This window comes from Quercus suber, unplaced genomic scaffold, assembly GCF_002906115.3.
Source record: "Quercus suber isolate HL8 unplaced genomic scaffold, Cork oak 2.0 scaffold_169, whole genome shotgun sequence".
Lineage (NCBI taxonomy): Eukaryota > Viridiplantae > Streptophyta > Magnoliopsida > Fagales > Fagaceae > Quercus > Quercus suber.
Window position 1 is genome coordinate 506,116 of NW_027069629.1, and position 11,780 is coordinate 517,895.

General features: G+C 36.3%; 1 protein-coding gene across 1 annotated transcript; it reads right to left on the minus strand.

The window, feature by feature from the left end:
• Window positions 1–10,066: 10,066 nt before the first annotated feature.
• On the minus strand, window positions 10,067–11,575 carry LOC136069425 (transcription factor MYB59-like). The gene is made up of 3 exons (XM_065777935.1): window positions 11,296–11,575; window positions 11,068–11,197; window positions 10,067–10,891 (listed from the first exon to the last, which is right to left on the minus strand). The coding sequence occupies exons 1-3, from the start codon at window positions 11,414–11,416 to the stop codon at window positions 10,384–10,386; spliced, it is 759 nt and encodes a 252-aa protein (XP_065634007.1). The 5' UTR covers window positions 11,417–11,575; the 3' UTR covers window positions 10,067–10,383.
• Window positions 11,576–11,780: the final 205 nt, after the last annotated feature.

Genomic DNA, 11,780 nt, shown 5'->3' on the forward strand with positions numbered 1-11,780 from the left:
GTAATTTTTGAACTTAGTTGAACCTTGTATCACGTCTTAGTGAGCATATCCACAATCAAGAAAATAATGAAATACCTCATATTGATTTGAGAATCTCTAACAATTATTTCGTGCATTTCTTTATTGCATTGTCTTCCTTTACTGTTTCTTGCTAAAATCCTTCTCATCTAACTATCTTGGAAGGCAAAGCTCAAGCAAAGCCACTCGGACTTGAGTTCCAAATCCCACAAGTCTTGTGCAAAAGCACCAAGTCTGTGAGAATTGGGGCCAGGATCCTCGTGGCAGAATCATCCTTATGAAACTCATTTACATATATGTATATGTATTAAAATGTATGTCCTAATCTAAGAAACTAACAATTATTTGAAGATATGTGTAGTGTGTTTTGTTTTTTTATGAAGCATCCATAGAGGTAAAGGGAGAGGACAAAGCTCTATCGCATAATAAAACATGGAAAAAGACCATATAGATCAGAAAACCAGAGCTGCTGGGTTCTTACAGGCCTAGTACGCCCCGGGATCCCACGACAGTATGCCCGGGATCCCACGACAGTACACCCCAAGGTACTAAGAGGAATTGCATTTTTCATCTTGAGGAGCTTTATGTGACTTGCGCACAACTTGGTTCGTAATCAGCCCCATTTAGCTGCGGTGAACCAAGCCCAGTCCACCAAAATAACAAGTATTTGGGCCCGGGATCCTTATCTCTACTTGGGCCTGTGTGCTAAGAAAAAAAAAGCACTCTCACATTTTGGCGACTCCACTGGGGACTGGGAAAAAGAAGAGGGAAAAAGCAGTCCCTTCGCAAGCATGGCTCTAAAGCTATGAAACACCTAGAGGAAGGAAAGTTCCTCTTAGTGCATTCAACATCAAGATCCCAAAAGTGTGGGATCCTCCAACGAACATCCTACCAAGGGACTCTATATGGAATTTTGGGGAACTTCCCAACACAAGATAAGTTTTATGCATCATTATTTTCTCCATTTTATATTTTGAACATAATAGACTGAAGTTTATGGTTTTCAAATGGATAGCTATCATTGTGTTGCATGAAAGCAAAAGCATTGTATTGTTTAATAATAGATGTAGACACTTGTTCTACACAATATAGAATCATAGATAAGTTTAGTTGTCATACTCATCCTCCAATTAAATGGACCACATTTAAAGATGTCCATAAAAAATAACTACCCAGCTGAATCAATTAGTTTTGAAAAATAAATGAGGTCCTAAACTTTGATTAGCATTTATGCAGTCAGTTTAGTCCTAAACTTTGAAGTCCAAAACTTGAAGATTCTTGTTAAAAAAGGATTGATGGAATGAAGATTGTATGAGCTACATGGTAAAGCAATTGCCTCACGTTTGGGGGCTGATTTATTTTCTTTTAAAAAAAAAAATTCATAATATTGTTTCATTTCTTTTTTAAAAAAAAAAAAAAAAAAAAAAAAAAGAGAAAGAGAAGTAAGCGAATCAAAGAGGCTTGATGAAATGTAAATTACATAGCAAAGCAATCGCCTCACGTTGTGAGGCTAAATAATTTTACAGCAACTTGATAATAATATCATATGGTGCAGATTCACAAAATGGACAAGTTTCCTTGGCTCCGCCCATGGATTTGGCAAAATAGAGTACTTCCATGATCCCAGCAAAGCCTAGGAGATCCTTGACTCCAGGAAGCAAAGCTTGGGAGATCCTTGATCCCAACAAAGCTGAGGAGATCCTTTATTCCAGCAAGGCTGAGTACACTATCGATTCCAGCAAAGCCTAGGAGATCCTTGACTCCAGGAAACAAAGCCTGGGAGATCCTTGATCCCAACAAAGCTGAGGAGATCCTTTATTCCAGCAAGGCTGAGTACACCATCGATTCCAGCAAAGCCGAGGAGATCCTTGACTCCAGGAAACAAAGTCTGGGAGATCCTTGATCCCAAAAAAGCTGAGGAGATCCTTTATTCCAGCAAGGCTGAGTACACCCTCGATTCCAGCAAAGCCTAGAAGATCCTTGACTCCAGGAAGCAAAGCCTGGAAGATCCTTGATCCCAACAAAGCTGAGGAGATCCTTGATTCCAAATGAGATCCTAGATTCCAGTAAAAAAAAAAAGAGTAGTTCCCTGGGTCTAGACATGAATCCAACAAAAATGGAGTAGCTCCTTGATTTCAAAGAAGTCGAGTAGTTCCTTGGTTCCAACCATGGTTCTAGCAAAATGAATTAGTTCTTTGGTTCCATAAAAATTTTTGAGTTGTTCCTTGATGGAATAGTTTTCTGATTCTAGCAAAGTGGAACAATTTTTTTGGTTCCAACAAAATTGAAGTACCTCCATGGATCCAGCAAAGTTAAATGGTTGTAAAAAAAAAATGGAGGCAAAAAAAAAAAATTTGATAGAAGTTCTACAATAGCATCAAGAGAAGGTGGATCAAGCACGGTTCAACAACTACCTCATGTCTTGGGGGCTCAAGCCTACTGCGCGATGGGCCTTGAATATATTTTGAAGAAAATCAATAGAGACACTACATTGCAAGTCAGCAGCAAAATCAACATTATTGAAAGCTCAACAACTATACAGTACATCTATCATTTCTTATATCTCAACAAATGAGCCCACCCATGGAAATAACAAGATTTGGAGGAGATGCAGAGACCACTGAAGGACACCGACAACTAGCTCTAAAGGCCAACCGTGAGATCACAAGTATTGCCTAATCCTCTTAACGTACCACTAGTACATGAAAGAGGAATTGAATGGGAAGTCCACAAAAAGTCACTGCCAATCCTAGTCCTTTCAGCCAGTACAAAGTAAACTTTGTGGAAAATATACTTTATGATGAATCGGCTCCAATGGAGAATATCCTATTGTTAGGATCCCGGGGGCTCCCATCTTAAGGATCCCGAGGGGCTCCTATCTCAGAAGAAGAAGAAACCTGGAGGGAAGGCAGAATTTTACTTAATGTATCACTAGTACATGAAAGAGAAATTGAATGGGAAGTCCACAAAAAGTCACTGCCAATCCTAGTCCTTTCAGCCAGTACAAAGTAAACTTTGTGGAAAATATACTTTATGATGAATCGGCTCCAACTGGAGAATATCCTATTGTTAGGATCCCGGGGGCTCCCATCTTAAGGATCTCGAGGGCTCCTATCTCAGAAGAAGAAGAAACCTGGAGGAAGGCAGAATTTTACTTAATGTATCACTAGTACATGAAAGAGGAATTGAATGGGAAGTCCACAAAAAGTCACTGCCAATCCTAGTCCTTTCAGCCAGTACAAAGTAAACTTTGTGGAAAATATACTTTATGATGAATCGGCTCCAACTGGAGAATATCCTATTGTTAGGATCCCGGGGGGCTCCCATCTTAAGGATCTCGAGGGGCTCCTATCTCAGAAGAAGAAGAAACCTGGAGGGAAAGCAGAATTTTACTTAATGTATCACTAGTACATGAAAGAGGAATTGAATGGGAAGTCCACAAAAAGTCACTGCCAATCCTAGTCCTTTCAGCCAGTACAAAGTAAACTTTGTGGAAAATATACTTTATGATGAATCGGCTCCAACTGGAGAATATCCTATTGTTAGGATCCCGGGGGCTCCCATCTTAAGGATCCCGAGGGGCTCCTATCTCAGAAGAAGAAGAAACCTGGAGGGAATGCAGAATTTTACTTAATGTATCACTAGTACATGAAAGAGAATTTGAATGGGAAGTCCACAAAAAGTCACTGCCAATCCTAGTCCTTTCAGCCAGTACAAAGTAAACTTTGTGGAAAATATACTTTATGATGAATCGGCTCCAACTGGAGAATATCCTATTGTTAGGATCCCGGGGGCTCCCATCTTAAGGATCCCGAGGGGCTCCTATCTCAGAAGAAGAAGAAACCTGGAGGGAAGGCAGAATTTTACTTAATGTATCACTAGTACATGAAAGAGGAATTGAATGGGAAGTCCACAAAAAGTCACTGCCAATCCTAGTCCTTTCAGCCAGTACAAAGTAAACTTTGTGGAAAATATACTTTATGATGAATCGGCTCCAACTGGAGAATATCCTATTGTTAGGATCCCAGGGGGCTCCCATCTTAAGGATCCCGAGGGGCTCCTATCTCAGAAGAAGAAGAAACCTGGAGGGAAGGCAGAATTTTACTTAATGTACCACTAGTACATGAAAGAAGAATTGAATGGGAAGTCCACAAAAAGTTACTGCCAATCCTAGTCCTTTCAGCCAGTACAAAGTAAACTTTGTGGAAAATATACTTTATGATGAATCGGCTCTAACTGGAGAATATCCTATTGTTAGGATCCCGGGGCTCCCATCTTAAGGATCCCGAGGGACTCTATCTCAGAAGAAGAAGAACCTAGAGGGAAGGCAGAATTTTACAGAATTTTATATATATTAACATAGTAGTGAAAGAATTTACAATCCAAAAATTTTTCCCGTTATCTTTTTTTTTTCAATACTTTTTAATTGTTTAATATTACTTATCAATTTAACGCTCCCATAGTTATAACAATAATACAGGGCCCCCATCTTCAAGATCACGTCACCTTTTTTTTTTTTTTTTTTTGAAGTTTTTGAATTATATTAGAATTATCAATTCAGAACACCTAACAAGTATACAACTCCCTCTTCGGACCTTCACATCTAAACCCCACAACCTCTCTTTTTCTCATATACGCTGGCACCCCAAAAACTCAGATCCTCCACCCGCCGCCAACCACCATGGATCACCGCGCACTTGCATCGATTTCTCTTTACCTCTCCATGGTCGTACCCCCCCCCCCCCCCCCCCCGCGTATCAAGCGATTCAGGTTAGATCTTTGCTACTATATAAACAGCGAACCCTAACCTTCTTGAGGTATGTGAATTCTCCCTAGTTCTAGTACTCTTGAGTTCTTGAAGATTCTTTTATCATTGACTTAACCTTCGGAGGGTCTTTGACTGGCACCCCACCGATGCTCTCTGTAGGTTCCTCTTTTTGTTCTTCAAGTACACCCATTGGTGCGTGTGTGGACGATCAACTCATTGACGATTTTGTGTATCATCAGATATTAAAACTATACCGAAAATCAAAATAGAGGAATATTGGTATTTACTTTTTTCCTTTTGGAATGTTCTAGTGTTATAAGGCGGACAATTCAACCAATTGGGTGGATTGTCTCCCCCCATCCCATCCAAAAGAAAACCCATTGATTTAATTGATTTCTAACAATTTCCTAAAATAACCATTTTCCTTGATCTAATCAGGTTTTTTTTTTTTTTTTCCCCTAGTTTTATGGCATATCCGGTGTAAAAGAATTACTAAACAAATAATCTAATCAATTTTGGACAATTTTCTAACAAAATCCATTGAATTTATTGGTTTTACTATGTTTATTACATGTGTGGTGTAACAGAAACACTAAATAGAAAATACGATCAATTTTGATATACATTTTTTAGCAACTAGAGTTACGAGTTCAATTATCAACTTTAGAAGTGGAAATATTAGAAGTTGATAATTTTGTCAATTGAATCAATTAAGTTTTGAAAATGATTCATTATTCCCTTTATCTTGCACAACTTAAACTGGGTTCACATAATTGTTTTAATTGGTAATTAATACATAAATTTGTTGCATAATGAACTTTATTTTATAGTTCATCAGCTACATTGAACTACCTATAAAATTATTGGAGCCAAATTTATACAATATATAGTTCAACAATCAAACTGATATATATTTTTCAAAGAAAGATGCTACATCTACAACAATTTTACAATAAATCACAAGTAGTTAGTTGTTATTGATTCAAATTTGAAACTAATACTAAGATTACTTTTTTGCTCAAACAATAACAACCAGTAACAATCTGCCACTTAGGATTTGTTGTAAAAATATTGTAAAAATGTTATAAATATAACATTTCTCTTTTTCAAAATGAACCTTACCGCATCACTTTTTTTCTCCATGACTCGACAGTTGAAGGAAAAGATTTGAATTCTTAGTAACTCTTTTGAAAATACCATGTACGTTATTAATTAGTTTAGCTACAAACTCTTAGTCCCCACACATAACTTAAAAATAAGTCGTGTCCGTGATCTGCTGAATTAGCAGCATTGACGGTACTGACGAACTCATTTACCGAAGACGACGACCATGATATCGACGAAGATATCCCTGGACGAGCATATTAATACCCACGTCATTGACGAAGGCAGGAAGGCCATTCAATGCAGCACAATTACACCCAGAACGGTTACAAAGCCAACTGTATGAACCGTTGGAGCATATTAAAGCCACATTACACAGCACCAAACGTTACCAAGAGGAGCATTAAGACCTCCATAACTACCCCAACGGCTAGAAGCTATGAAAAGCATATATAAAGCCCACACATTGCCAAGTACAAGGTACGCACACACATAGACACTAAGAGATCTCTTTCATTCTGTTCAATTACATTGTTTATTCCCAAGAGAGCTTCTTATACTGACTTTGGCATCGGAGGCATTGTGGCAGGTACCAAACCGGTGACCACCTTTGAGAGTACGTTCATACAGGCTGAGGATTGCTTCCATCTGACCAACTTAACTGACGAGCTTACGCTCCATCAGTATAACTGTACTGACGAATTTATTTTACTGACGAACTTGTTCTACTGACGAACTTACGCTTCATCAGTTTGGACGAACTTACTCTACTGACGAACTTACTTGACTGACGAACTTACGCTTCATCAAGCATATTTATTATAACTAGCTTGAAATTGAAAGCGTCTATAAATTTGGGGAAGAGAGAGAGAGAGAGAGACCACGCCCACTACAGGAGTTAGAAATTTCAAACGCCGAAGCGCGCAAAAGGTTTTCAAAATATAATAAAATCATCATCGAGACGTGACAACAAAGAAAATACCCAAAAAAAAAAAAAAAAAAAAGCGTTTAGCGCCGCTGAAAACAAAATCATGTTGCTGGAGACGACGTCGTTTTGAATTCCATTCCAATTCTACACATTAAATTGGCTCACTTTTAATTTCCCCTGCATTTTCTTCCACTCTCAAGAGTCTTTATGGTCCGTTTGTTTCCCAAGAAAATACTAGGAAAAATTGAAACCAAAACTCAGAAATCTCATAGCAACAGCTTGGACTTGGACTTGAGATCAAATCTGTAAGATCTCTATTCCTCTTCTCTTTCCTTTCTATTTTTACTCCGATTCCTTTTGTGCGCGTGAAAATATGTAACACCATTTGATGAATTCTGGTTTGAATCGTCTGTGAGGCTACGGTTCTTTAACTAGAAAATTTCGCTAAGGTAAATGTATCAACCCTGATTAATTTTATTTTTGGTTTAATTCATACATGTTTATACTATGTGCCGTCACTTCCATGTTATATTATTTGAAATTTACTCTTCTGTGATGTTTTTTTTATTTTTTATTTTATTTATATATATATATATATATTGCTCCTGTAGGAATTGAAGTAAGTTTCGATGTTTACAAAGAAACACACATATGTGTGTGTATATAGATAGATAGATAGATAGATAGATAGATAGATTTATTTTATTTTATTTTATTGTTACAGTATTATTATTATTATTATTATTTTATATTAGTATATCTGTTACAAAGCCTATTGTAACACATACTGTGTAAGAACATGGTTGTAATGGTTTTGAATTTTGGCTGTCTATATTTGATTGAATTATATTCAGCAAAAGAAAAAAAATGGAGAGATTTGATTGAATATAAACTCAAATTAAGTTTCTATGCTTAATTTGTTACTATGAAAAGATATTGGCATCATGCTAAGGAAAATTGAACTTAAAAATCTTTTTTTTTTCCCACTTAAATGAGTGATTTATCCTCCAAATACTTTTAGATTGACAGAGAAAAGTCATATGATATTGAATGTTTAGGTGATGAGTATGTCATTGTTCAATAGCTGATTGAAGAAAAATGAGTATTTTGAGTGAGCATGATAAAGAGTTTACAATATTAGTATTCTATTTTATCCATCTAATATTCGCTTTATTAGTGAATGTTAATTTAGGCCATTAAATATAATGGTACTAATAAAAAAACACATGTGGGTAGAGTGTCGTTTTTTTTTTCTAAATCACAAGTAGATAAAATATCATTTTTATAAACGCAAGTGGTAAAAAAAATCAATTTTTCTCGAAGCATGTGATCTACATGTATAAGTTTTGATGTTAAATTCTAACATATAGTTATGCAATACAAGTGTCTGTTTGGGTACCCACAGTTTTCTGTTGCTTATTTGCGTAGTATTTATCAAAAGATATAATTTTTTGTAATTTTTATGTTAAATGTGTGACAAGAAGCTAAAAGTTAGATTATTTACAAAAATGCTGAGACAAAAAGCACAAAGCTTTGCCTTTTGCCTTTTACCCAAAAGAGACTTAAAACTCAATTGGGTAAAGTTGGAGGCACTATCTTTGTACATCAGTTGTATGTAACCAATGTTTCATAACGTGGAGTCTGCAAGTGTGTGGTCCCCATTAGTTGTAAGACACCAGTTGCTTGCAACCAATGCGTAAGATAGTTCTCTTTAAAGTTGAGAATTTTTTAAACTATGGCTTGATAAGGGAAGCTTTCCCTTTACCACATGTTGCCAAAGTGAATTTATCCCTTAAAAACTAATTTTTAGGCTTCACTCTAGAAAAGCTGAAGCTCCTTTTGTTTTGTGCACTAGCCTTTATGCCTTTATAACTTACTTTAATAAATGTCCTTGTTTCAATTAATTCTACCACTATTTAATCTACCTTGTTTCCTGAACTTTAAGGTAATTGTTAACAATGAAAACTTAGTTAAATTTACATCATCAACTACCCTAACCCAGATACCAGAAACCAACCACACACTAGCTTACTTGGATTGTCAAGATTGTTTGAAATTTCACTGGAACAAGGGTAGAAGCAGTTGGCATCAGAAAGAGACTTGTTTATTGATTAACTAATTAAGGATAATAATTGAAAGAAAAGACGGAGTCTTTATTCCGTAGAAGATTCTCATATTCATATTCAAGAGCATTATCAATGGTCATTGTGCCATCTTAAAAAGGAACTTTATATTAATTGTAGAGCATCAAATTCATTAGGGCTTTGGTTGGTTTCATATGATAATTCCTTGTATTACTTTGAATCATTTGGCTATGAGAGTGTTGAAGTTACTATAAGTGTTAATTACTGCATATTCTGCTACAAACTGGTAGCTGAATTATGCAAGGAATATTTAAGAGGGCTTACAAACACTTGAGCGTTTAAACAAGAACGCTAAAAGAAGTCTAGAAATTCATAATTTAGCTTGCGGGGTCAACTTTGGTTCCTTTAAGTCACTGTTTAATATCTTAAAAAGCTTCTTGTATTTGTTGCTTAAGTTTTTTATGTTGAGTTCTGTGACTTTTAAATGAGTCATATAGCCACTAATAAGTCTTATGCCCCCTGCATAACAAGTATAAAATGATTAGATTAGACTTGAATTAGTGGTTTTTGATGACATCTTCGTTAGGATAACATTTTCTTTATCTTATCTAAAGATTTTTTAAAGTTGTAATAGCAACTTTTCGGGGAATTATTTATTGAAATTCCATCCAACATTTGTAACTTCTTCTCTCCCTTTCTCTTAGGGATTTTTTTTTTTTTTTTTTTTTAAATTTATGAGAAGATGATTCTCTTAGGAATTAAATGATGATGTTTTTACAAATTTAATAGTTAAATCTAGCTCTCTGATTTCATTTCATACGTTCTTATATTCTCTACATCATACACGGTTGCAACAGTAGATAAATGTGAACAGTACCTCTTTAACAGTATTGTACAGTACTCAAACATATTCTTTTTCTTCCCCCCCAAATTTTATTCTGTCACTAAACAAGTTCCACAAGAATCTATATTATCTCTCTTAATCTTCTAACAATGCCACTCAGCTCTAGGCTTTGCGAATTCTGGAGTAGCTATGTGAAGTGTAACGCAATCTCTGGCACAAAGTATTACTTGAACAAGTTCATCTCTATCTCTCGTACACATTTGAATATCTATAAATTTGAAATGTAAGGGCATATTATACAGAACAAAAAACGCTAACTCTAGATAGAACCAGCTTTATTGAAATTTGAAATGTAAGGGCATATTATACATTACATCCATAAACATACCAACCTCCTCATGGGAGATTTGATGAAGTTCTCTCTTCCTATCTGGAAAGTATAAACACACAAAACACAGACATATTCTTGCATGAGATGATTACAATGGTTTCAAAGGATGCAGGACTGGTTTAGCAACAAAAAGAAAGGACGCAGGACTGAATCAGAAAGCTTAAAGAAAAACCCATGCTTTACAGGTTAGATCCTCCTTGGGACACTATTACATATATGAACAAATTCTACCAAGTAAAATTATGATTAGCCAGTTAGATATGCTGTCCCATAATCAGAACAGGGAAATAAATGATCACATGCGGGGAGAAACATCTTACTCTCTTCAGCCATGGTCCATGGTGATTCCGAATGGTATTGATCCCATGTTGGAAAATCCAAAGTAGGACAAGGAAAACTGCTACCTTCTTCAGTATAGCCATCATTACCTGGAATTAAGGTGTTCTCAATGTCTTTCCATATATCATCCATTGAGTACCCCTTTTCGCCCCCTTGCTCTTCTTCAACCTGCTTTTCTGCTGAAGCTTTTATGTCAGGGCCCCCTGTATCATAAAAGTTCTTCCCTCCAGTCTCTGTGAAGGGCAATGATTCCACAATAGGATTGCTTGGTGATGAGGAAGAGCAATTAGAAGAAGATGACGAGGGAGACATAGCCCGTTTTTCCTCTTGAGCCTTTTTCCTCATATGAGTTCTCCAATAATTCTTAATCTCGTTATCTGTACGCCCTGGTAATTTGCGGGCAATTCTTGACCATCTGTATTGGATCATGACTACATATTAATTGAATACTGGTATAGATATGTGAACAAGCAAGCTAGTAGTTATTGAGGAAAAATAGTATAATCATCCTTATGTACCAAGGCGCACAGAACTGAGGATTTACATGGATGGAAAAATATTCAACTACTAATTTTTAGGATGCTGCCAAACCTGTTTCCCCATTTGGAGTGAAGTTCCAGCACAAGGCGCTCTTCTTGGGGTGTCATCTTACCTCGTTTGAGACCAGGGTGTAGGTAATTAACCCAGCGTAACCTGCAACTCTTTCCTGTTCTGTTCAAACCTACAACAAAACCAGGTCGTTAAAGGAAGCTCTTTCCAATAGCCCCCAATATCCAGATAACCATACCTATTATTATTTGTCTCCCTCCACCTTCAAACCTGAAACCTTAGCTATAAAATCCCATCGTCGATCACCGAACAATCTTACAAAGCAGTTCAATTTGACGTCCTCCTGTTCTGTCCATGGACCTTTTCGGATTCCCTCTTGCACCATTTTCATACTCTCTCTCTCTCTCTCTTTCTCTCTGTTTGTCCCTAAAGGGATCTTTCTTCACCTATTCAATGGCACATGGACACCTAAATGTACTAATATATGTATATATATATATATACACCCAGTTTCCCTTGTGAAATAGTGTGATAAGTTTTGGTTAATATAATATGATGTTAATATAATATAGTGTGGTGCCCGCATGCCTCATTTGGTGATAGGCACACTATGCATATGATGTCATCCATTACAATGAAATAATCAAAGTAAGAGATTGATCTGTTGATATGCACTTCATAATCAGCCCTCCCTGTAACGATATTTACTTTTGTAAATTAAGCATTTCATACAAATGAAGATCCTTTTTTAGACA